At 47.7% G+C, this 27,648-nt stretch overlaps 1 protein-coding gene across 1 annotated transcript in view; it reads left to right on the top strand.

Moving 5' to 3' along the window:
* The window catches only part of Cdh13 (cadherin 13), an 899,199-nt gene that overhangs the window by 412,374 nt on the left and 459,177 nt on the right, over nucleotides 1–27,648 (top strand). Inside the window, exon 4 of the mRNA XM_047528617.1 lies at nucleotides 2,276–2,392. Coding sequence (XP_047384573.1) covers nucleotides 2,276–2,392 — 117 coding nt within the window. The remainder of the gene's footprint in view (nucleotides 1–2,275; nucleotides 2,393–27,648) is intronic.

The raw sequence follows: 27,648 nt of genomic DNA, 5'->3' as shown, positions 1-27,648 counted from the left end.
TTTGCCACCAAGCCTGGTGAGAGCTCCTGAGGAGGCGGACATGCATGCACAGCGAGCAGGCCCGGGTGGCTCTCCACCTTCCCACAGGACTCCAGATCTCCCAGGGAGCTGTCCCGGACACTCACTCATCGGAGGCCCGAGGGTTTTCAGCTGTAACTGAGCCTTGTACCTTGCGCCTGCTTTCCACTCCTTCTCCACCTTGATCACCAGCAGACTCTCCACAGCGCGACACAGCCGTTTAGTATGACTGTGGCCCACTCTGTTTTCCATCGCCTTCTCTTTTTCTCTTCTACATTCTCGCTATGCTTTTTGTTGGCTCATTTTATCCTTCCGGCTCTTTCTTATCCTGCCATCTGTATGCAGGTGCCCATCTGTCTGCCTCTGCTTGCCCATCGCGTCTATTGCTTTCCAGAGATCAGCCTTGACTTTGCGTGTGCCTGAGGTTTTCTTTTCCACACTCTTTACGGTTACTGCAGACAGTGCGTCTGATTCGGTGTTCTCTCTGTCCCTGCCTTTGGTGTCCTCTGCCTTCTCCCTCCGGCTGGGTGAATCGGCAGGGTGAATCAGCTGGTTGAATCAGAGTATGATCTCTCTGAAGTCTCTTCACTGGTTAAGGAGGGCTATGATTGGGTCAGGGGGTCGTGAAAGCCAGAGTGGATATATGTCCGTGCCTCCCGTAGCAGCCCACACGTGAGGGGCACAAGGTCACTGCAGTAGTGAAAGAGCGGTGGCAAGGTTTGGAGCAGTGGTCCTGCTGGACCTTGGTCTTCTCGTCGCTCTGTTTGTAATGGCCTAGGGACATCTCCCTCCAATGGATCAGATTCGTCCTTGTCTCTACCATTGAACATTTAGGTCGTTTTTCACTTTCGCCCCGTATAAATTGCGTGTCACTAAACCTCTCTCTGCACACAGCTCTATTCTTCTGAGTTTATCACCTGATGCTCCTCAAGTGAAATTACAAAGGAAAGGAAGTGCACATTTGCAAGGCTCTCAACAAATAGTGTTGCTCAATTGCTTCCACGAGGCAAAGTGTCATTTTATACTCCAGCAGAATCAAGAGAGGGACTATTCATAGAAGTATCCAGAGATGAGCTGCTCTTGTATACTGTTGGAGTTTTTAAATGTAGATTTTCCTTTAAAACTATAATGCACACACACACACACACACACACACACACACATATACATATATACACACACATGCACACATACACACATACACACACACACATACACGCACACACATACATACATGCATACACATACACGCACATACACATGCACACACACATACACATACATACATAAACACACACATACACTCTTATGGGGTCAGGGAATAGTGATGGCGTGGGACTATTTTTTACCACATGATTTTGATAGACTGACCTAAAGTTTGAGTGCTTACTTGTGGTGATACGGATGATAACTGGAATTAGTGTGCTGTATTATTAGATGAGGTCTATTTACATTTTGAAAATGATACTCCCTTCAGCTTCCTTTCAGTCTTCTGATGGGGTCAGGAAGGAAGTCTCTGCTTGGTACCGAGGCCCCTTTAACCCATCCGGACCCGTCTTCTTTGCTCCTTCTAACAAGAAGGCTCTCTTTCCATGCACAGAGGTTTCTGGCTCAACTATGATCGTATCTGTTGATTTCTTGCATGCTTATTTTTATGTTTTCTTCTTATAATGTGATACTGGTGCTTCATCTAAAAATAACTATATAGAATTCTCCTTGGGAAAGACGTGTTTAATTAATGAGGGGGGCTGCCGACAGTGCCCCTCCAGGGCCTGAGTCGGGAGAGCTGCCCTCACAATAGGGTCAACCTTGGAAGAAATGGGCTATGTGGCCATGTGGCTGCCTGACGCCTGCCAAGGCTGGAACTCCCCACCGCCCCTTCATGCCTGTTCACCTGGGAGTCTCAGGACCTTTCAGGTGGTCGTGAAAAGTCACTCAGGGCAGCAGGTTCCCGGTTCCCAACCCAATGAACACTCCGCCCCTTCAGTGCCTTGAGAAAGGAGACAACTCTGAAATCAGGAGCGTGCCTTGTAGGGAGCAATTGCAGGGCCGGATCAGCAGCTCGGTGACGGTCATCGAGAGTCCTGAGTCCAGCCTGAGCGGGGTTCTCACTGTGCCCTGGGAACACCAAGGAGGTTCAGTGGCATCGAATCGGCAGTGTCCAGCTGGACACTTGCACAACAGGACGCCTACTTGCAGGGGTGACAGCTGTGCTCTGTGGGAGATTTTAACCAGTGGGTTTCCTTTTCTTTTTCAGGATATATTTAAATTTGCAAGAACTTCTCCTGTCCCAAGACAAAAGAGGTCCATTGTGGTGTCGCCCATTCTGATTCCAGAGAACCAGAGGCAGCCCTTCCCAAGAGACGTTGGCAAGGTACGTCAGAGGAGCCACAGGTGGGGGAGCGTGCAGGCAGACCTGCTGACTCTGGTGACCAGCTGAAATTGGCCCCGCCTTCTGTACCCAAGAGGCCAGAGGATTTGGGCAAGAAAAACATTCAAAAGATCATCCAAAAGGCAGGGCGAGAGTGTGCTTGGGAAAAACAGCGACTCTGAGTCTGCACCCTAGAGATCTGCATGTTGGGAAGGGTGTTCTGGTACGTGGCTGGACACCCTGGGTCACCAATGGACTCTGTCCTGAGAGCCGTCATCAGGTGACCAGCCAGATTGGGTGCTTAGGACAGCAATATTGACATGAGTCTTCACTGAGATAGTTTTCCAAATGTCTAGGTCCAGAAATTCCACTGGGTCAGCTTTCTAAAAACTAAACCAGATCAAGAGAATTAAATCACATTCACCAGATCCGGACACGCCATTGCCTAAATCAGAACAACTGTGCTAGAGAGAGAAAGTCACTGTTAAACGGGCCATAATCCTCATGGCAACTTGGGTCAAGCAGCAGAACTTCAACAAGCTGAGTCTGGCAATGGGGCTGGCCATTATTAGAGATTCATAAATCAGGCAGCCTCCCATCTACGAAGTAGCCAGGGTTCCCGCTGAGCTGGGCAGAAGGGTCAGCAGTAAACTCAAAGGGGGCTGAAAAGGGACACTAACTGGAGCTGTCATGTCACTCGCATGCCTTGTGGGGTGGCGGTGACTGCTGGCCCAGGAGACGGGGCCCCGCCTGCCTGGCTGCTGTGCATGTGCTAGAAAACAGGCCCATGTTAAGGTCCACTGTGATTGTGTGGCACCTGACATACTACTCCATTCTGCTTTGGTCTGGTCTGTTGGACCAAGTGCAGGGGCTTAGTCCAAAATCCTGCCTCCTGTACATTGAATTTACCACTTCTCTGTATGTTTCCTCCCCACTGGGTGGTCAACCTGAAGAAGCAAATTTTAACCTGTGAGTATTTTCTGGCAAACCTGGAATTTGAGCACTGGCAATTAGTTAGTGGATGATCTTAATGGCTGATGTAATTAGGCTACTCATTCATGGATTAAATAAATGGGCTGTGGTTACCTGCCAGACTCTGAGCTGGCCCGGGTGAGGGCGGCTGTGAGCAAAGAGGCAGCAGAGCCGACACTCTCCTGGGGTGAGGGACAAGACGCTCACTCCCACAAATAGGCAAATAAGCAAGAGAATTAGAGAATTAAGGACACTGTGAAAACAGAAACGTAGTGACATGCGGAAAACAGACCGGGCTCGGGGGAGGAGGGGTGTCTGCATCGGCGGCTGGTGGCTGCTTGGGGCTGTGACATTTGAGAGAGATGGGGAAGGTCAGAAAGGGACGGCGTGGAAGGCCCAGAGCACGCATCTTGGCAAAGGAACCTGCATGGATGGGGCAGGCCTGCAGGGCAGGGTTGGGGAGCCTCTGAGGGGCAGCGCGTGGGGACGGAGCACCCTCGGCAAGGCAGGCAGCCATGGGGCAGGGAGGCCAGCTGTCTGGAGGCCCTGTGACATAGGGATGTCCTCTGGTCACTGTAACTTGTCCCCAAGGAGCAAGTGTGTCACCCCTCAGGCTGCCTCCTGGAGAGTGACTTGTGGGAACAGAGACCCACTAAGGGGAGGGTTTGTGGTGGTCTGTGTGGGAGGTGAGGGCGACTCGGAAATCCGTTTCTGTAGAAATCAGAAAGTTGCGATCCAGGGTCCGGGCGGCCACTGTTTACTACTTTAAACTGCCCCCTTGCGGAAGGTGACTTTCTTTAAGCAGAGTCTCTCTGAGAGTCTAGACTATGCCCCAAAGGAGAACAGAGCAGCTGAGGGGAAGGAGTGGGGTGGTGAGCCCTCGCCCTGTGATGTCTTTGGTCGGGATGTTCCTGGAGCCCAGGATTTACTTGCCAAACGATTGGAGCTCCCACACCTTTAAGGCTGTGCCCCGAGATAGTTTTTGAGACCCATTAGTCCATGTTGCATTACTCTGATGAAATACCTGAGACAGGTTACTTTATATAGAAAAGCGGTTGATTGGGGTTCATAGTTCTGAAGGTGGAAGGTGGACAGCCACATTTGGTGATAGTCTTCTTGTTGGCCGAGTCCTGAGGCCACGCAGGGTGTCCCAGAGCAAGAGATAGGGAGTGTGTATGAAGGTGCGTCTGTCTGTTCTCTCTTATGAAACCAGCAGGACCTGTTCAATCATGGGGTTCTGTCCTAGTAACCTTCAACACCATAGTCAGATTAATGTTCCACCCTCTTAGTACCTCACGCTGGGAATTGAAAGTTAACCCATGGAGCCTTGAGAGACACTCAGACCATATGTAAATCAGAGACCTAAGTTGTGCTCTGTTTTAGGTCCCCTTATGACTGAGGTCCCAGCTCTCCCCACAAACACTTAGACTCAGCTGCAGGGCTTCACCCTAGTGGACCAGTTCTCCTGATTGGGGCATGGTGGGACGGTCGCCAGCCTTGTTAAAAAGCTCCCAAGTGATTCTGAAGTGCGGGTGGGTGGGGCCCACCGGTCTAAACCAGTCTTAGTCCAAAGAAGCCGGGGCCAGCCAGCTATGCTTTCAGAGGACTTCCAGGTGACTCTGATGCACACTGAGTTTCATGCAGAGAGCTGAATACCTTCTCTGCCCCTCTGAGGGACCTCTGAGGGACCTCTACTGTGCCACGGAACATGCTTGCTGACAACTGCTCTCTTTAAAGCAGCATTAAAATTAAGTCTGATTCTTTGGCGTGCACCAAAAGCTAAGATGCAGAGGGCCAGATGGATGGATACATGATGTTTTATAAGGGAAACGTACTAAAGTGACGATGGATGGTGTGATCTAGTTGGCGAGCCTGTGGATTCTTGCTGTGAAATTCTTTCAACTTTCCTATGTGAATTTCATAATTAGTAGGGAAAATGAAGTTTAAATATTAGACTGTACTAAATGACATAGGAGTTAGCATGTTGGCACAGACACTATTTATCTTATATTTCAAGAGGGCGGATTTTCTTTTTATTCTTTTTGTCATTCAGTCTCAATTTCTGTGTTTATGTTTTTAATTTTATTTTTGTTTTCATTTTTTTATTTTCATGGACTGCATTTGATTCATTGTACATAAATGGGGTACGACTTTTCGTTTCTAGGGTTGTGCACGACGTAGATTCACACCATTCGTGTAATCATTCATGTACACAAGATAATGATGTCTGTCTCAGTCCACCATCTTTCATACCCCTGCCCCCACCTCCCTCTCATTTCCCTCTGTGTAATCTAAAATTCCTCCATTCTTCTCTCACCCCGCACCCACTGACACCCATTATATATCATCTTCCGCTTATCAGGGAAAACATTCAGCCTTTGGTTTTTTGGGACACCAACAATAATAGATGTTGGTGAGGATGTGGGGAGAAAGACACACTTTTACATTGCTGGTGGAGTTGCAAGTTGGTGCAGCTACTCTGGAAAGCAGTATGGAGATTCCTCAGAAAGCTTGGAACAGACCCACTTTTGACCCAGTTATCCCACTCCTGGGTCTATAACCAAAGGACTTAATATTAGCATACTATAGTAACGCAGCCACATCAGTGTTTCTAATTTTTTATTGGTGCAGTACAACTGTACATAACAGTAGGGTCATTGTAACATGGGTGTATATGTGAATTCCTATAGAGAGGAGTTCCCAGTACCCAAGGTTATGGACCCCAGAGCAAGGTGCCCAGGCCAGTGTGAAAACCCATGGAAAGGCCAAAAAGGCTGTGCGGCACCTCCAGGGATCCAGCTCCTCGTGATTCATTTATCTGCCAAATGGCAGTGAGCAGCGGATTCCTGGAATCTGGGGGTCTCCCCATCACAGAAGGGAATCCTCTTCCAACCTCAACCTTCTGTTTCGCTGCTGCTTGCCCTGCCTATTGGTCAGAAGCACAGATGAGGCAAGCTTTGGTGACAGAGCCCAGCACCCCTGGCCGTGGGAGAATGGGGTTGCCTCTTCCTTTCTGGCTCTTTCCCACAATACTTCTGCCTTAGAAGATCTCTGTGTTTCAGAAGAAAGGGAAAACACCCTGCAGGGCCTGAATGCACTTCCACAAGCCCCTCATTTCCCGGTCTTTGAATTCTAGACAGAAGGGAGGAGCTGGGTTCGTGCCCTGAGAGACACGTGCTGCCTCCACATGCGCCTCCCCCACCCTTCAAAGTGTGACTATTTCAAAATTTGGGTCATAAATAATTTCTCAGTTTTTCCAACTTCTGCTGATAAATATTTGATTGCATCTTTAGAGATTTTTGAGTTTTGGGGCCTGACTGATTGAGAACGGGGGACGGTAAGTCTTGCATGACAGCACCGAGGTCTTTGGGAGATGTATTTTATTCTCTTTTATATTAAGTTTGAAAGACAAGTCATTTATGAAATGCTTATTAGATATTCTACTTTCATCACAAACCCTTTTCATCAAAACCAATGAACGTACATTTTACTGAAAATCCTTTTTTTATACACCTATAAATTGGTAGAATGGGCATTTGGAAGGACATCTTGAACCCGGGATGGAAGAAATATGTAATTGGACCATGTGCTCTCTGTAAAGGGAATCCACATAGATCATTAGACCAAATCGTGAAAACCACTCGCGCGGGACTCTGCTTTGATTGTGTGGTGAATGTGAGCCATACCGGAGGGTAATTTACCGCAGTTCCAGAGTATTCTGCAGAAGTCTGGAAGTATGGTTTATTAGCGGTCTCCCCATATCCAGCATCCGACTTATGCCTCCCGCTGCAAAGAGGGGCCACGGAGTTTGAATTAGTTTTACTCCATTTCATAGTCATTTGCTTCTTTGGAAACCCGCGGTGCCAAGCTGCATCCTCAGAAGCTGGACTGGAAGGTGGCGCTGATCCCCAGCACCCTACTCCTCACCCTCTGCAGAGGCGTGGACTCAGCAAGGCTTGCTCTGCCTGTGGTCAGTGCATTGTACGCTCTGCCCCTTTTAAATCCACTGCTCCACACCCTCTGTCCGGGCTGCAGGCACTCCTATCAGAAATCTCCCTCCATTCAGCTGTTCCCTTTTAAGGGAACCAGCAACCATTAAAACCAGCAGCTCTACATAGGAGAGGAATTAGAATACAGGGACCCAAGAGGCCCTGAGGCCAGTGCTCAAAAATTCTTCTTGAAATGAGCCTCAGGGTTTATTCCTACATGCAGACTACAAGTGTGCCAGTTACACACCCGCCTTGCTGTTTGCATGTCTTTGAACTCTTTCCTCGCCCTGGACACCATCGGAGCAGCCCCTGCGTGTGCTCTGGGAGTGCTTCCACCACCGAGGACGCTCGCCATGTGTGGCTAGTGACCGCTCGAGAAGTGGGTGGTGCAGGTGAGGAAGTCCATTTTTAAATCTGAGTTCCAACTCGAACACTAAGACTTGAGACAGTATTGGGAAAACTTAATGTGAATCTACCTCTTCAATTGTAAATTTTAATCTAAATGCAGATCAAAGATAATGCCTCAGTTGAGAGGTCCCGTGCAGGTAAGATACACAACAGATTTCAAAAACAGGACACACACAAGGAATGGGAGACATCTCATTCTTAATGTTTATATGGATTTCCTACTAAAATTAAATGCTTTGGATATATTGGTATAATTAAACAGATACCAATTTATCTGTTTTCAAATGTGCCTTCTAAGGAAAAAAAAAAAAGTGAACGACTTAACAGGCTCCCACTGTCTTTGTACTGGGCATTGTTGGCCTGAAGCCTGTTTCCAATGTCACCCGCTCCATGGAATTCTTCTGTACACCGCCTCTCCCCTTTGATGGCACTGCACACGTTCTGAGCAGCTCTACAGTTTCTTTTGCACTTTCCCTCCCTCCCTCTGGACGGTAGTTTGTTAAGCATAGTGTCCCTGTAGAGTAACTGACACACGGCGGTGTCCCTGCTACCGTCCCCTGAGTTCTAGCCATGTCTATGGCTGGTTGGATAAGCAGTCACTGGCTACTGATTAATTAAAGTGATCATAGCCTGGTTTGTTGTTAGAATGGAATTAACAGACCATTATATGATCAGTCTGGATATTTCCAACAAATTTTAATTTCCTACAATGGCAATGAGGCCACCATTTAAATTGCTTGGCAGTCAAGCATTATGTCAGCTCATAGAAGCATTCTCAGCAGATTGGGATGAATTTGATGTTGATGGACTTTGCACATGTGTGTGTGTGTGTGTGTATAGAGACAGAGAGAGAGGGAGAGAAGTGCGTACCTGTGTTTCTGGACTTACACCTATGATGGTATTTTAACCCACGTACATGGAAACACTCAAAGCTTTCACAACTGAACAGAGTCAATTCTAATTTATCTTGGCTGTCTAATAAAGCCGTATTCACCATTAGCAAGTGTTGCCCTCCTTCTGCAAAGTTTAATTAATGATAAAACATTGAGTTGTTTTGAATTTTTGCCAATACATATATATGCAAAAATGTCCTCCATGACACACATCCCGCAAGTGAGGGCCTCTGAGTGGAAGGGGGAGGCTGCCTTTGAACCCTGAGTTTATCACCCTTTCAGTTCTCAATTGGAACGCTTCCTAGGGCTTTGGTGTTATGCACATTTGGCCTCAGACTAAATTTATATTCAATTATTGGTGAACATTAAAGGAGCTGGCGTTTCAGCTTGAATCAGCATCGGGCTTGGGGCTCTGGGCAGCAGTCACACTTAGCCACAGAGTTCAACACCTGGTGCGCGTCAGATCCCAGCCGAGCAGGGCCGGCCCTGAGCTGCTCGGTCCTCAGGCCAACCCTTGGAGTCGGTGATGCTGCACCACGCTTGGATGAAAGGCTGAGACGGAGAAAGATTAAGTAGCTTGCCCAGGGTGACCCAGGTAAAGAGGGGGGCTGAGACCCACACCCACGACTCTTCAGTGCTGAGTCAGTGGTCATGGTGCTGGGGTCTCCGCTGTGTTCATGGCACACTCACAAGAACCACCCCAACTCACCTCAGCAGTCAATATTCCGTCCCCACTCACCAGTGAGGAAACGGAGGCTCAGAGGCATAGCGTAGGCTGGTTTGGCTTGTGGAGAGAAGGGGGCTGCCGTGCAGGTGAGCCCCCGCCGTGTGGCCCCCCGCAGAGCCGAGAGCTCTGAATGGAGTTCGCACCCCATTGCAAGAGTTAAAGAGGTTCCGCTGGGGAAGGGGAGAAGGGCGGGGCAGGGGTGAGCTGAAGGTGGAAGCCGGCTGGCCATTCCCCAGTGCCCAGGGAGGCGCACAGGCGAGAGCCCCGCTCCACCGCTGCCCGGGCTCTTGGCCAGCTTACCCGCAACCTCGTCGGTGATAGAATGAAGCTGCAGGGTGTCTGGCAGCCTGGACACAGGTGGTCACACTTGCAGAAGTCATCTGAGATGCTGCAGCTCAAAGACAGATGCCTCAGGCGGTGGCATCCTGGTGAACTGTCTCCTGGGGCCGGTGGCCCTGACCTGGAGTGTTTTCCACTTTCTTTGGTATAAATAGCCTGAGTGGCCAATTTTAAGCTGTCAACTTGCAAAATCCTGAGTATTTAACAACAGGCTTTCCAGAAGGAATAGGAGATGGCTCCTGTGTGCACTGGCCTCAGGGCCCACAGAATGTGACACCAGAAGGGACAGAGGGTGCTCTGGTTCCAGGGCAGCTATGGTCAGTGGCATGCACCCTCCAGTTGGGGGAAGTACCTGACCCTCCTGCCTGGTCTCCCCAGGTCCCAGTCAGTCAAGGGCCGTTTTTGGACAATCTGGCTGCTTTCAGAGCATTAAGCTTCTTGTCCAAAGCCACAGAGCATGCAGAGCATGGGTGGCCCTGGCCCCTGACCCTTCAGGAGGCACTTCCCCCTTGCACGGAAGTCCTCTGTCTGTCTGCCCAGGCTGCCAAAAGCCGTGGAAATTGCCCCAATGCGACCTGGAAAATGACAAGGGTGAGACGGAATCCTCTTAAATGAGAAGCGAGGATCTCGCCAACCTTACTCGATGTGCACGTCTGCACAGGGAGTCGAGGCCAGGAGCCGTAGCTTCTTTTCACAACTAGAGCTCGTGTGGACAAATGGACAGCAGCTCCCTGTGCCTGGCATGGGAGGATGGCCTGCGGCTCAGACAGCGTGTTTCTGTGGTGTCTCTGCTGACCACCCTGTTCAGAGGCAGCCTTGAGAAGCCACAGCGAAAGCAGAAAAGTCCAAATTCCTCATTTTTCTTGATTGTGAGGCCACAGTTGACTCAGCTGATAAGGGCTGAGGAGGAGCAAGGCCCAGGACACAGTGGGAATGGATGGGCCCTTCCATGGTCCCATTTCTAGTCCCACCTGAAGAGCAGGAGACAGAAACTGAGCAGCGCAGAGGCTTGGGAACCAGGCATGGCTCAGCGAAGAACCCCTGTATTTCTCCAGCTTGGAACCAGCTCTGGCCCTAGAGCAGAGCTGTGGCGTGAGGCTGGCTGCTGAGGTGAACGCTTACTTCCCAGGCCCACCTCCGTGGGTAGAGACGGAGCAGACCGAAGCCCCTGCTGCAAGGCCTTGGTGTTGCACTGCCCATGCTGGTGTTTCCTGTTGCACTGGGTGACTCTAATGAAGAGATGACAACAGAGCTTCCCTGTAGGCCTCTTGAGTAGGAAAACACTGCTCCGCAGCTGAAAAATTGAGCCTTGCTCTCCATTCCGTCAGAGATATTTATTAAACTACTACTATGAGCCCCAGCTCTGTGTTGTCTAGTGTTGCCCCCCAAGAAGAGCCATTCGGGGAGGGACAGACCTGTACACAGGCTGATGAGCCCTTGACAGGAGCTCTGGGAGCCAGGAGAAGTCAAGCGTGCAAAGGAAGCAAGTCCCAAGGGGATTCCTGGATGCCGAGCAACCGTGGGCAAGTAAAGGGGTGGTGGGCAGAGAGTGATCCACTGTCCCACGGCAAGAGAGGGCCAGGGTTGTCCACTGCCCCATGGCAAGAGAGGGCCCTATGTGTGAACAACTGAGAGAATGACTGTGCTGCTAGGAAGGACTCATCAAAAATAAATCCAGAGAAATTATCTGGGGCTCGAAGACAAAGAACTATAAAAACTCCTTGACCCAGTTTGGACCTTTTCCCACAGACGATAGAGGCTGGTAAACTGGGGAGCGATGTGATCTGATCTGCATGCGAGGAAGGTTAGTCCGGTTGCATGGGTAACACCTGCAGCTGGGGGAACCTGGGGCAGGGCAGATAAAGATGGAGGCTGGATCCACAGGCAACGGAGGGCGGCTGGGCAGGGAGGGGAGGGGTTGGAACAGAAGGTGCCAGGAGGCATCCGTGGGTGCCGGGATGGCAGGGTGAGACCAACAGAAGGGTCTCTCTTAGCTGGGGACATTATGGCTCTGTATGGTCCTGGAGAGACACCCAGGGGTGTTCCTCTGGAGCAGGGTTTGGCTGTGGGGAGGCAGACATGACACCCAAGCATCAATCCATCCACCTCCCACGCTCTCGGTGAGGAGGTGCTGGGCTGCTGTCTCTGGAGGAAAGGAGACTCCTCCCAGAGCGGCAGATCCGCCTGCAGCCTGCGGCTTCTGTGCGGGAGGGAGTGCGGCCGGCTGGGGCTGTTCCTTTAGGGAATGGATTCCTGGGAGGGCAGCAGGCTGTGAGACCTTCGTCCTCCCAGGCTGGAACAGGAGCAGGAGCTGATCTGTGCCTAAGGAGTTTACTTTAGTCTTTCCTAACTGCGGATCTTTTTTTTTTTTTTTTCTTTTTGCCTTTAATTCCATCTCAGAAATGCATAACAGCTGTGTTCGCTGTTGGCCTTCTAGCCTCGAATTCATTCTAAATACATTTCTTCTTCATAATTTCTTCTTTGAATGCTGATGTTTGGTTAGGCATTAGTCTCCACAATTCAGATGCTCTGTGTTGCTCAAATTTTAGTTCATTTATTTGACAACTTGAAATTCCTCACGAGTGCTGCTTTTATTTTGTTATTTACATCTGGAAGTCATTTCTAACATGCCACCAAAAAAATCTGCCTTCAGTTTTTTAAATAACATTTTTTTTTCTCATTTTAAGAATAATACATGTGCATTGTAGAAACTTAATAGAAAAACATACATTTAAAAATAATAATATAAAAATCTTCTCAATTCCTTCCATTTGTGAGAACCACAATTGAGCTCACAGGACTTTGCTTCTCAACTTTTAACATACATGTGAAGCTGCGAAGGCATTTCCTGGCCCTCTCCCCCAGATGTGTGCATTCCCTGAGTCTGGTCTGGGGCCTGAGAGTCTGGCATGGTTGACACACTTACTTCTGTGTCAACTCTGGGGAACGGTCTTAAACATAACTATATGCACACATGTCCACCCGGTACATGTTGGTTTCTTTATTCAGAATGTCTCAGACCATCTGTCCTTCAGCCGTTCTCTCCAGTGCCATTCTGAAAGACTGAGTGGCGTGGCCACCCTTGTTATGGCTGCCATTGGTCTGACCTTCAATTCCAGAGCTTCCTGATTAGGATGCACAGACCCAAAAAGAATCCATTTATGGGATTCTTTGCTCCCTTTGAAACCTAACATATCATATTCACACATTGAAAATATTATTAATAGAAGCATCCCTCTCGATTTACCAGAGGAGTCCATGACTCCAAAATGGTTGAAAACCTCTTAAACTTTCCCCAATGAATGGCATTGAGTTGTCATCATGTACCATCTCCCAGTTGGAAATCTTGTTACCTTACCTGTCACCACTTACAAATCTTAGCATAAGCACGCACGTACATAGGTGTGTATTTGTATATCTCATGCATATATGTAAGATATCAATCTTTACCTCAAAAATACTTCAGCCCACACACACATAGTCAAGAAGTGTCTTGACAGCAAATCTCAGGAAAATAAGACATTGACTGTGTTAGTCAGCTTTGAATCACTGTGATGACAAACCTGCGAAAAGCAAATTAAAGGAGGAAGAGTTATTTTGGCTCATGGTTTCAGAGGTTTCAGTCCCTGGTCCCTTGGCCCCATCACTTTGGGCCTGTGGCAAGGCAGAACATCATGGCAGGGAACCTGTGGCAAATCTGCTCGCCTCGTGGCAACCAGGGAGCCGAGAAGGAGAAAGACAGCCCACTTTCGTAACCAAGCCCATTAAGCTATGATTCCATCAATGGATCAATCCATTCCTGAGGTCAGAGCCCTTAGGGTACGGTCGCCTCCCAAGGGTCCACTCTGAACACTGCTGCATTGGGAACCAAGCCTTCAGCCAGTGAGTTTGAGGGGACATTGCAGCTCCAACTCATATCCTAGACGAACTCCCACCTGAAAGCTTTGAGTCCACTCTGTCCCTCTTCTGAGGAGGTACTTTTCCATTTCCACCTCAGCTCTGCTTCCATTTGGCACTGCCCGCTTCCCCTCCCCACTGTCCTGCTGTCCCTGGGTGTAGAACATCGCTGTTCTCTTTACGCTCTACAGTTGTTGTCTGGGGCAGTATGTCCTCCCTGATATATGGCTGAAGGGACGTGGACCTTCCACAGAGCTCGAGAATGTAAAGGAACACACCTGAAACTTCGTAGTTCCTCCCGTGGTTCTGACATCATCCTCACACTCTCCTTCCTAAAAGCAGACCCATTTGGGATGTCTTCTAAAGATTGTCCCCTGTGAGAAGTACACTGGGGTCAGCACAATGGGGACCCTCTTGTGAAGCCACTCTCCCAACAGCCATGCAAAGGTCAAACGTCTTTACAAGAAGAGAGCTGTGTGATTGAAGGACTTGTCCAATGCTTCAGAATGTGAAGATAAGAGTTTTTAAAACTCTTTATTGAAGTATGATATATAGATAATCCAGATCATGAAACAGAACATGGCCAGCTCCCCAAATGCCCCTGCGTGTCCCCTTCCAGGCACATCCCCCAGGTGTGACCAATCCTGACTTTGATACTGAGTTAGTTTCACTTGTTCTTTACAAAATATAAATGGAATCATACAACGTATAGCTTATGTGTGGCTGTTCACTCAGCATTATGTTGGTGAGATTAACCCATATTGTTAGATACTCGAGTAGAATCATAGGTATGTCATATTCCATTTTCTGAATATATCATACTTTACCCTTTTTACTGAAGAGTGTGTGGAGCATGTCTAGTATTTAGTGATTACCAATAGAGCTTCAGTGAACGTTACTGAGCATGTTTTGGGTGAATACTTCTGCACATTTCCATTAGATATGTTGCTGACTATGATTCATTATGTTGGTTTTGGTAGATTCCACCCAAGAGTTTCCTAAGTAGTTATATAGAAGTTGAAATTTAAATTCGTTCTTCTGGTTCTATAATGCATTGTGGGAGTGGGATATTAATTTATTTTCTTCCCAAGGAAAAATATAGCCAGTTTCTTTCCCACTCAGGGACATGGCTGCCAGGTGAGCCAGGATAGGAGCCTGTCACCTGTATGTGGATTCCTGAAGAACCTGGTGCCATGGGGACTAGAGAGGTTGGCTGTGTGGCCCTCATGGTATTCATCCCTGTCCAGGCTTCTGGGGTCCATTCCAAGGAAATGGGCTCTTCTTCAGCCTCCTTTCCATGCCAACATCCTGAAGGTGAAGCAATCTTTCTGTCAGTTTTGTAGGAATTCTTGGCCAAAGTTGGAAAGAACACCTTGTTCTCAACAGGCTTTCATTTGACTTAACTGGTTATTTCATAAACCATGGAAGGAGAAGTTCAGGACCCTAAGAGCCAGGCGCCCTGTCGAATGATTCTCCAGTGAAGACTCATTTTCTTTTCCTGGTCAAGATTCGATTAATGATCCAGTCTTCAGCCATACTCACTGGTCAAGCCCCTGCAGGGGTGAAGAATTGCTTACTCCTCTGAGCTGTCCTTCCTTAGATGGGGCTGGCAGTAGTAATAATTATTGATGGTGATTAAAGATTCACCCAAGGCCACGCCCCATGGGTACAACTTAACTACTGCATCTTGTCCTGAGGTTCTCATCTCTCCCTGACAATTGGCGATGGTATCTAATCACAAACATCCCTCCTCAGTTTGGACACCCGAGGCCCAACCTCTGTTCATCATACAGATATTATTAGGTAGCCATTATGCCAACACTTAAGACATATGGCATCGTGAAAATCACTGAGGAACAACCCTTCCAGTTTAGTTTCTTTCTCTCATTTCTGCCTCCTGGGAGTGAACTGACCCAAGGCTTACAGTACCAAGATCACCCAGCAACACATTTTTCCCCACATAAAGGAAGATTTGCTGTATGGAAAATGATCAAGTCTTGGTCTGATAATGAACAATTGCAAATACACAATTCCCACATTGTCCTCAATGGCCGTCCCCAGTGAACCACTGAGTCTTTGAAGCATCCCTTTTCCCCTTCCTAAATTGGAGGCTGCAGCTTGAACCTGTAGCCATTAGCTCATGGCGTCTTATTTATCAGTGTTTCTGTCTTTCCGCTCTCCTGGTTCCGAAGTGCGTGGAATAGTAAGCTGGAATGACCCTGGAGGTCTGGTCCCACGTTTCATGTACAGACAAAATGGAAAATGACTTTTGCAGAGTCAAGAATGGGAGCTGCCCTGTTTTCTGCCCCTGGCCCTGGTTCCCTTCAGGCCACACCCGTTCTTCTGGGGCTTCCTTGTCCTAGGAGCGGCTGCCCTTAGCCTGGCTCCCCCAGGTTGGTAGGAGGCACAGCAAAGCTCGGCGTGATTGATGTCAGCTTGCTCGCAGGATTGCTTCTTCCAAGGCCGGTCTTGCCCTGGTGTTGTCTTTGTTCTTCGCAGCATTCAGACAGGGTGGGTCAGCCTTAGGGGCACAGCTGAGGGTCCCCTGCCTCCCAGAGCCAGGCACACCTGCGGGACCCACCCGGGCTCTGCGTGGAAAGAGCTGGGTGAAGATCCGGGGAACCCGTGTGCCGTGAGTTCCGCCTGCACACCCTGCGGCTCACGTGAGCCCAGCGGGTTCTCGGGGGGCATCCTTCTGCCTTGGACATTTGTTGAAGTCGTCCCTCCACCTGGCATGACAGGCTTCCCCAGCCGATGATGCCTACTGATCCCTGTGTCTCAGACGGGAGGCAGCCTCTTTAGGGAGGGCTTCTTGAATCCCAGACGGCTCACTCCTTCCTCCTCTGCCCCTGCACCCCGTCCTTCAGAGCCCCATCACTGAGATGACACAGTGCCATTCAATTGACCGCCCGTTGCCTTTGGCCCCTCCGTGCCGCAAACCAAGATGGCAGGTGCTCACCGCCTCGGCCAGGCGCCCCACAGACCCGGCCGACCCGGATCTCAGTGAATATTTGTTGGGTGGACAAATGAACGAACGAGCACCTAGTCAGGAAAGGCCACCTGCAGGGTCTCCACACGCGTTACCCACAGGGCAGGAGGGCTCACACACGCCTTCACCTCTGCCTACCGTGCAGGTACCTGTGTCTTCTACGTGCCCAACAGATCTATTAATTTTGGAATTGAAAAAAAATATTTTTATTACATCAGTTACTGTTAAACAAAGTGATGGGTTTGATAGGAGAAGAGATACATTTGAAAGAGTCTCAGAAATTTAAATGTCCTATCTGATCCTGTATTTATGTCCACATTGCCTAATTCATATTATGTGACGTCGCGTGAAGTCTGTCTTGTGGGGTGGGTGGACTTCCTGCACTTGGCTCCGTGCAGAGTGGCTCCTGGAGGTCAGTGTTGCAGGTGACTGAGGCAGAAGTGTTCTTAAAAAGCGAGCCACGCGTGTGCCAGTGCTTCCGTAACCTGGCTTCACACACCGGTCCCCTGTCTTCAGGTGCTGAGTCAGAAGGAGCACCTATCGCCACAACCATCGAGAGAGGCAGGCGAGCTTCGGGGCGGCCGGGGCTCCCCTCCGTGGCCTCTGCATCCTACCACGGGTCTTCGTGGGTCCTTTGGGCTTTCCTGCTCTGCTGCTCCATTTCCGGGCTTTCTCGGCTGCCTCTCACCCTCGCGGGCCCTCATCCCGCCTCTTCCAAGTTGAACTCATGCTTAGAACTTGCTGCTCTGGAGTGGCGGCGGTAGGATGGCCTCAGCTGGCACGTCCCAGTCAGGGGCATCCTGAGGGGCTGGGCCACACCTGCCTTTGGACTCCAGTCTGGTGACGAGGCCCAAAGCCCTCTGAGTCCTCCTTGTCACGTGAGCCGAGGCTGGAGCACCTCCCTTCCAGGACCAGGAAGACAGGATGCAGTCCCAGGTGGTCACCTCTATGCCCACAAGTGCTTTTGCCTTTACTTCTTCCCCCTTGGGGGGGACATGGGCTCAGCACAGCTAACACCACCTCTTCAGGAAAGACATGTATTTATTTTTCAAAAACTTTGCAGTGCATCTCTTAAGTTCTAGGCAAAAAGAGATACGTTTAGACTATCTATGTGTTTACTTTTTAACCTGTTCAGGGCTAAGTTTTCCTGAAGATTTGTGCAAGTCCCCAGCTGTCAGGATGAGCTCACCGCCTGGGCTGGGAGCATCCCCCAGGTTTCTGTTTCCAGAACAGCACCCTGTCTGCAGCACCTTGATGGAAATGGCCTTCCCTCCCGCAGGCCGCAGCTGCGTCCCCCGTTCCCTGTGCTGCCCGGGGCAGGGCGGTGGCGCCCAGGTCTCCACACAGATTGGGTTATGGGTGCAGGAACAGATCCACCCCACTTTGGCATCGTGGGGCTCCCCGTGCAGTTGGCCCATGCTGCATGCAGACCTGCCCGACCCTGCGCTCCTGCCCTTGCTGATACAAGCGCAGGGACGTTAGATTCAATTTTTGGTCCGCATCCATATGCTGCTCCTCGGATATATTTGTCCACATGAAGGGAGATGAAGCCCAAAGCAGGAGGGCAGCCAAGGCTGTTTTCATCACAGTGACGGCCATTTGTCAGGGTGCCACAAGCCGCAAGGCTGCTGGGATTGCTCCTGGCTGCTAATCATGGGGACTTGGGCAGCAGCAGCCTTTGGTTTGATTTTATTGTTTGAAACCCAACAGTTATGACTCCACCAAGCTTAATGAAAAGGAGAAAATCATTACCAGAGAGGGCATGAAATTGTGAAAATCGGGGGCTTTGCAAGTCTCCATGCTGGGAGCATTCCTGGCACGTTGCGGTATTGTCATTATTAGCACTAACAATGCAGTCATTATTTTTGTGCTGGCTTAATTGTTCGATGGGAACCAAGGGGCCATGTCAACACAGTTCAGCAAATGGAAACAAACACATCTCATGGGCCCCGCTTGCCTTCCTTCTCCGGGCTTGTTTTGTTTTCTGGAGAGGCTGCTGCAGACGGCAGGGACGATTCTAGACCTGATTCATCTGGACTTTGTCCTCTCCCTCATCCATCCTCCTGTTCAATCAATATCTATGCAGCAGCTATTGTTCTGGCCTCAGAATCACAGGGTCCAGACCAATGAGTGCTCTGCCCTCACCGACACTGCGTGTTCCACTGCAGAAGGGACCGTACCTAGGTACAGCGACATGTCACCTGGGAGTCAAAGAAGGAAAAGAGGCCAGATTTGTAACTAATGAAAGAATACTCCAGAGGAGGGACAGACTTCACTGAGGGTTTTGTAGCCGAGGAACTCAACCACATGGTTTAGGAAATGAGGCTTTTTATGTCCCATAGCAAGAAGCCTGGAGGTAGGAGTTTTATCGGGTTCTCCTAAGTCAGCTCTGACACCTCTGTGGTTTGTTTAGTCTTCCTCATGACTACAAGATGGCCGCCACAGCTGGGCCATCATTCCCAAGTTCAAGCAGGAGTAAACGGAAGGTTGTAAGCCAACTTGATCTGTTCTCTTATTTTTTTATGTGAAAAAACAAAGATTTTTCCAGCAACCCTCCCGTAGATACTTGCTTATATTAACCAGAACAGTATTCCATGGAGAGCACCTCTAGCTACAGAGGCAGTCAGGGAAGCAAGATTTAGATGAAAGTCCTGGCAATCCCAACCCTCCTGGAGTTTGATTATCAAAGAAGAAAAGCAGTCCTGGGTAATTTTAAAAATTGATATGTTCACAGTTGTTTCAAAAAGAAAAAAAAATAAAAAACCAGTGAGACTGAACTCCAATGACGGAGAGAGATGGTGCTGAGAAATGACATTTGAGACGTGGGAGGCACCGAGGCCACTGTGCCACACTGCCACCTGCCCTCAGCTGCATGTGAAAGTCTGTCCCACCCCCAGGGGTTTCCGCCTGCTGCCTTTCCTGGGAAGTCGCTGCCCAGCCTGGTCTCTCCTGCTCCTCAAGCTCAGCCCCTTCTAGCTCAGCTCTTCGCCTCCGGTTCCTGCCTGCTCCATCCCATCCGCTGCCTGTGGCTTTTACAAGATGGAACTTCTGACAACTCCCTGAGACCTCCCGGGGCTGAAGTCCAGGCATCCCGCGGCCCTCGGGTCACCTCTGACCTGGCCTGCGTTCTGCCGCAGCTCACCTACCTCCTCCTCCCACCATCTTTCCCAGCCACCTCACACCCTGTGTGGTTCCAGAGGTGATGGGTATGAACGCATGCCCTCCCTCAAACCCTTCTCTTCTGGTAAATTCTAGAACCAGCAAGAGGCTTTTCCCTCTGGCAAGTGGAGTTGCCTCCCTCCCACTGGTGTTCCACCCTGGGTGGGTCCATGTCACTCTGGAGGGCTCTGATGTCCCCTGGGTGCCCTCTTGCCACTGGTCTCTGAGGTCATGGGCAGCTAGGATCTTGGTTACTCTCCTGGCTGCTCTGGCTCTGAGCAGCAGCCTACGCCTGGCCAGAGCTGTAGCTGGGACAAGGACAGGCACGTGGTCCAAGAGGACCCAGGAAGCAGCACATGAACTCAGCCCTTTGTGACTGGCTGAACAAAGTAGGCGGGTAATAGGAAGACTGGGTTACGCCATGGGCTGCGGGACAGAGCAGGGGGTCTCTGAGAGCATTGTGACACGGGGTGACTCTCACATCACGGCAACTTCGGCAATGCAGTAGAAGTGATAAGAGGGTCTAATAAGGCTGCGATCTCCTACCAGGATGCTCTAGCAGGGCAGGCGGGGTGTCACTTCCGACTGGGAGATGGTTTTACCTTTAAACTCCTAATATTTATCCTCAAAGGTGCCATTTGGCACATTCAAAATTATGTACTCACTTGTAAAGGCTCTTCTCAGCTTCCTTTCGTACGTGGAGAAGGTTGACCGCATTCTAACAGCAGTGACCAGAAGAAAATCTTACCACGCTCATCATCTTAGATTAGGGGAATTAAAAACCACCCCTGAAAGAGTGGACCCCAAATACAAAAGAAAATTAATTCAATTATAAATTACAAGAATCAGCTGATCTCGAATGTGCACTGGCATAGACCCATAGTTAAACATTTAAGGAATCTGTCCTTATCTTGTTACTATGACTACAGGTTACTCCAAGATACAGTGGTTCTATGGTAACAGTGGACTCACACTATTTCCTCTCTGTATTGAAATATTCAGCAACCAATTTCCCGTAGCTGCATAATAAATCATGCTAGTGACCCCAGAGGTGGACATCAAGTGGTGAGACTGCGTGCACTTAGGGTTACCCCGCTCAGCCAACAGAGGGTGCACATTGACAACCCTTTGACTGGGCAGGGTAAGGAAGGCTTTCATAGAAAGAGATGACAGTGACATCTCACAGGAAGGCACTAGCTTCAATATCAAGCCTTTAGTATTACTTATTCATCCAGTCTATGACAGGATTGCACCGTGAGAACATTCTAGATTCGCATGGGCAAGGACTGAGAGGAACATGGCGGCATTACATGCAGATCCACAAGCACCTGATGAGCCCAATATGGGCCAGGCACGTATTTGATAGGACCCCCCCCCACCGTGCCTTACTCTTACTATTAAAATTATTACTATAATTATTTTTGTGCATCACTAACCATTGAAAACCATAGGGATAATTAAGAAATCTAGTGTCACTGGGATCCTTAAACTCCATTGTCCTTCTCGTTCTCCAAAGTGCCTGGTGAATTCCTGGAGACCCCAAAAGATTAGAAGCAGTGGACCTACAGCTGCTCCTGGCAGCTCACAACAGCTATGGTGCTTCCCTTCCCAAGTCTGTCTGCAGGGATGTCCCGTGGGTGGCGGGTAATCAGCCCCGGCCGGTGGATTCCCACCACAGAAAAGGGAAACACGGTGCATCCCATCTCCCTACCTGCTCCGCCCAGAACTGGCTGCTAAACACTTCCCAGCGCGCCGCAGATTCAGGCAGGGATCTGTGAATCATCTTCATATTTCAGACTGTTTTCTCCTCTTCGTGTGTCTGTTTCCCTCTCCTGAACACTCTCCACACATATTTGATTGGATTTTGCCTCTGTAAATTAAGAGGCAGTTTAGATAACAGCAGTTGGTGAGCTTCTCTCTGTTTCCTTCACCCTGAGCCAAGTCACCATCCTCTCCTGCCTGGACTTTGTCTTTAATTTTGTAACTAGTCTCCTTGTGTTCACTCTCGGGGCCCTCCAATCCAGTCTTCACGCAGCAACTGGAGAGATCATCTAAAAGTGCAAGTCACTGAAGCAAACAGAAGAAAAGAAACAGAAAAAAGTCTGAGTTGAACTTGATTGAACTTGAAACAGGGAAATAATAGAAAACTCAACAAAACCAAAACTGGCTTCTTTGAAAAGATCTGTAAAATTGATAGGCCTATAGCCAGGCTAACTAAGAAAAAACAGAGAAGACACAAATTATTAACTTCATAAATAAAAGATAGGTCCTTACCACTGATCCCGTGGGCATTAAAAGGTTAATAAAAGAACAGCATGAACAATTCTAGGTTTCAAATTTGCTAAGTTAGATGACATGAATAAATCAATTCCTTGAAAGATATAAACTATCAAAATTCAAATTAACAGCTCTGTAATTATTAAATAAATTAAATCAATAACTAATAACCTTCTGAAAAGGAAAGCATGAAGCCCATAGGGTTTCACTGATGATTGTTACCAAACATTTAAGGAAAAAATAATATCAAGTATTTACTGTGTCTTCCAGAAACTAAAGAAGAGAAAATACTCCCTGAGACCAGCACTACCCTAATGCCCAAACCATATAAAGGCTTTATAAGAAAGGAATCTGCACACCGATACCTGTACTAAGATAGATGTAAAAGTCCTCAAAATATTAGCAAATAAAATTTAACTATATATAAAGATAATTATGGAGAACAACCCAGTGGGATACATTTCAGGTATGTAAGACTGGTTTAACACTTGAAAATCTTTCTATGTGATCCATTAGATCAATAGGATAAATTTAAAAATCATATAATCATGTTAATTGGTGCAGGAAAAGCACTTGACAAAATTAAATATCAATTCATGATTAAAACTCTTAACAAACTAGAATTAGAGGAGAATTTCCTCAATTTGATAAAGAATATCTACAAAAACCTGCAGTAAACATCTTACTTTGTGATGGTAGGCTAGGTGCTTTCCCACTAAGATTGAGAAGAAGACAAGCTGTTCAACTCCTATTCAACGTCACACTGGAGTTCCCAGCTAATGTAATAAGACAAGAAAAGGAAACAAAAGGTATACACATTGGAAAGAAAGACACAAAGTTGACTTTATTCATATGACATGATTGTTTATGTTAAAAAGAAAAAAAAATCACAGGCACTATTAAATGAGTACAACAAGGTCACAGAATATGAGGTCACTGTATATAAGCCACTTAGTTACTTTTCTAATTAGATTTATACTTAGGCATATGTCTACCAACTATGTACAGGAAACATGCAGAAAATTACAAAACCATTATAAAAGAAGTCAAAGAAGATAAAGGAATTGATAGTCTTATTCTTGGATTAGAAGATTCAATATTGCTAAGATGTCAATTTCTCCTACTTGATTTATAGAGTCAGTGTAATCCCAATTTAAAAATTGGCAAACTATTTTGTATTGGCAAATGATTCTGAAATTTATATGGAAAGTTAAAAGATTTAGAACTGCAACACAATACTGAAGGAGAAGAAGAATGTTGAAGGACTTAAATTACCCAATTTCAAGACTTAACACAATGCTTGAAATTAAGTAGTGTGAGTCATCAAGACAGTATGGTACTAGCAAAAGGATAGCTCAGAAATAGATCCACACAAACATACACAACTCTTTGTACACTTGTCTTTTGTTTATTGCAAAAGTGCAAAAACAGTTCAATGGAGAAAGGATAGTATTTTCCACAAATGGTTCTGGAAAGATTGGACATCCACACAAAAGAGTGAGGGGAAAGAATGGGAGGATGAGGAGGAAGAGAAGGAGAAGATAAATAAATGCAAAGTAAAAACCTTCAAAGAAAATATAGGATAAAAGTTCTGGTGCCCTTGGGCATGGTGATGAGTTTATAAATAGGACACCAACAGATCACAAGATATGAAAGAAAAATTGATGGACTGAGTTTATTTAAACCTGCTTTGTGAAAGACACTGTTAAGTCACTGAAAGAAGTTAGACTGGGAAAAAATTGCAAAACATGTATCTGACAACCTTAAGACTCAACAAGAACTAAAATAAACCATTAACTAAGTGCAAAAGGTTTGAATAAATATTTCACCATGAAAGATATTCAGACAGAAAATGGGCATATGGAAAGGTGCTCAACATTACCTATCATTAGGGAAATGCAAATTAAAACAATAAGATGCTACTACACATAATTGTATGGTGGAGGAAAATACTAATTTCTGGCAAGTATGCAGAGTAGCAAAATCTCATTCATTCCAGGTGGGAATGCAAACAGTACATCCACTTTGGAAAACACTTTGGCGGTTTTTTAAGCTAAACATTATCTTACCATATGACCCAACAGTTGTGCTCACTGGGTTTTGACCCAACTCCTTTGAATACTTCCCTCCACACAAAATCTTATGCAAGAATGTTTATAGCAGCTTTATTCATAATCACTAAAAGTTGGAAGCAATGAAGATCCCCTCCAATTGGTGAGTGTATGAACAAACTGCCACATTCATACAGTGGAGCCCTATTCAAAAGACAGAATGTGCTGTGAAGCCAGGTAAGGACAGGAGTTGATATCAAGTGCATGTTTGTGAGTGGAAGAAGCCAGCCTGCAAACTCTACACACTGCATGATTTCATCTGCATGGCATTCTGGAAAAGAAAAAGCCACAGAGGCAGAATATCCATGATCCTTAGAAGCTTGAGAAGGGGGATGGTGAGGGTCGAATAGACAAAGCACAGGGGGATTTTTTAGGATGGAAGCCCTGTTCTGTATGATATCGTACAGGCAGTCACTCTGCACGAAGCATTTGTCAAAACCCACAGAACTTCACAGCACCAAGATGTAAGTATTTACAATCTTTTGAAAAATATCACTTAGGAATCTGGGGGATCACAGCGGTAATCTAACAGTATCGCAAATACGTGGAACCGTGTCCCAGATGAGAGTGGGGGAAGAGAGCCAGCCTAGATAGCTTTGGAGACAGTGAGCAGAGTCCCTGAGGCTGAACGCAAGTGAAGCTGTATGTGAGCACTGAGCCTGGCCCGTGAGGGCCTCTCCCGGCGGGTGCAGGGTAGCTCTCTGACGGACATGCGTATGTATACTAGATGGAGCAACTGGGTAAGCAGACGGAAGTCCACTTTTGGTTGGTGTGAGAGCTTACGGACAAGCAAGAAAAGCTAGAGATATCCCGGTGGATAAGGACAGCGCTGGGGACTTCAATGTGAGCACGTCCACTGCTCCTCACTGGGTCCCGCAGACTATGTAGCCAGCCCCACATCTAACAGCTGTGCTCTCAGTGGTTTTTCCAGGGTGCTTGTGAGGGGCTCTCCTTTTCCTTACGTTCTACCCTCTCCCTATCCCACCTCACCCAGTCCTGTGACTTCATCATACACAACACCCTGAGCCTCTCCAACCTGCTGCTCCAGTCACTCTGGCTCTGCCGACGTCCACATCTGCATGTCCGACTCCTTGCTTCATGTCTCCAGGACTTCCTCAGACTCAAACTCACCAGGTTGCCAAACGAGCCCATGGCTAGTTCCCCTGGCTTACCAACCCGCATGTCTTCAAGACAGCCTGTATGCATGAAATCCTGAGTCGAGCGAGAAGTAAAAACGAAGATGAATCATCCCAGGATGGCCGAGGACATTTCCCCTCCCTGGCCCCATTCCCCAAGGCTGGCTAGCCACATCTGAAACGCCTCGGCGCGGGCTCCTGGGCCCGTGGTCACTGCAGTGCCCCTTCCCTCGCCTGGTTATAAAGGGGAGACCCCTACCACCTGTCCTTGCCTACTCACCCAGCCATTCTCAGACTCCCTTCCAGAGTGAGCTCACGAAAACTCAAAGTGGACCATGCCGGGGTCTTGACAGCTTCCATGAGCCGACCCTGACCGTGGCCAAAGTTCAAACGTCAGTGACCCAGAGCCCTCCCAACACCACCTGGGCCCTCCGTGTCTGGCCATCTTAACTCCTATGTCCTCAGGGACTGTCTCTTGCCCTGGCGTCCCCCTCCCCCTGCTTCGCAGCGGCCATGAGCTGACAGCCTTCCTCCGTCAGGCCCTTCGGCCATATCTGGCCTCACCTCAGGCCTAGAGCAATAGAACCAGCTCACCTTGGACTGGAACCTCTATAACCATGAGCCAAAATAAATCAAACTTCCTCCAGGAGTTTGTCAGAGTGATAAAAGGCTGACTAACACCATGCTTAAACCTCCTATAAAGTCTTCTGCCAACTCTGCCAGTCATTAACCTCTTTAGGTCCCCCAGGATTGTTCATGCAGCTTTATTCTTGAAACATCACTTCAGAACGGAAAAGATTTCCCTCCTGCTTCATCCCATCCTAGACTGTAGACAGTTTCCAATATTGGTTTCATCTTTATGCTCAGCATGGTGCAAAGCACATAGTAGGTGTGCAAATCTTGCAGCTAGTGAAATCAGTGAACTCTCAGAGCACTCCACCTGTAGGCTCATTGCCCAGACACTAAGCTGGCACTCTACGGTCCACGTGTTCAGCAAGATGAGCAAGACACAGAGTATTCCCCGGGACCTCACAGGCCCCCAGGGAGACAGACCTGCGACTGAACTCTGGTCACAAGCGTGGCCCTTAGCAATTGTATAGCCTCCGGACCAGCCATGTCAGAATTGCCTGAGAACTTCAACAAAAGTCTCCAGACTGCCCCTCGCACCCAGGAAGTTGCAGTCTGAGGCTCCTCCTCCCTTTTCATGCCACTCCCCCAACACTCTCCTCAGGTTACTCAGCCCCTTCTCCCTCCCACAGGGAAAGGGAACGTGCCCTAGAAAGTACATCTGTGGGGGTGGCTGTCATTGCCTAAACCTGGAAACAGATTACTCTAATCCAGTGCTTGCAAAATGTGATGAGATTTGGACAGGAAATCCCCAGGATTGTTTCCTAAGAGATGTTGATATGTTTCAAAGAAGTGGTCACTTTTATTTTTTTCCCAAGACAGGTAATTCTAAAAAAATAGAAGTCCAAACTACTTAACCTACTAGAAATAAAATCAGTAAGAAGCTTTTTGCAAAACAAACAAAACTGTTTTGGGTTTTAGTCTATAGCCATTGACTTTTGGAAATCCTGCCTTTCCCAAAGAAAACTAGATTAAAAGAAAACAAGAGCCTAAGTCTTTTTGTAAATGTGCATGAGAATATCATTTGTGATTAAAGTGCTATGAGAAACACAGAACTCTGGGAAATTGTTTCCACATCTTTCTGAAGTTGCTGTTTGATGTTTTACATGCCCAAAATGACTTTGTGAAATAGTGCTCTATCAGAAACCAGCTGAATGACCCAGAATAAGGCCATCATTAAATAAATTATGGGATAGACATGATGGACTATTATGTAGTCATTAAGAATAATATTCCCAAAGAATTTCTTCAATATGTAGGAAAATGCGAAAAATACTTTACAAAACATATCATAGTACTGCTTCAGTTTTATTTTTAAAAATTGTATGTCTCTATCAAAATATTAGCAGAATTTCAAATGGTTGAATATGTAAAGGTGAGTCCTTTAAGTTTCTATTTAACTATTTTTATATTTTTTGCATTCTCAATAATGGTCAGGCTTTATTTTTAGAGCAGTCATTTAATTGGTCATCCAAACTAGGACACCTTTGAGAGAAAAGAGGAATCTCTAAAGGCCAGGTCATGAGGACCATAGGCAGAGCTTGCACTATTTTGGACAAACATGATATATGGTTGTTGTGGATTGAACTGTGTTCTCCAAATACACACATTGAAGTCCTGACCACTGGTACCTCAGAATATGACCTTCTTTGCAAATAGGGTTGATACAGATGTGGTTAAAATGAGACCATATTGGACTAGGTTGGGCCCCTAATCCAAACCAACTGGTGTCCTT

Source organism: Sciurus carolinensis, chromosome 16, assembly GCF_902686445.1.
Source record: "Sciurus carolinensis chromosome 16, mSciCar1.2, whole genome shotgun sequence".
Lineage (NCBI taxonomy): Eukaryota > Metazoa > Chordata > Mammalia > Rodentia > Sciuridae > Sciurus > Sciurus carolinensis.
Note: the sequence above shows the minus strand (reverse complement) of the source record. Positions and strands in the feature narration are given on the sequence as shown.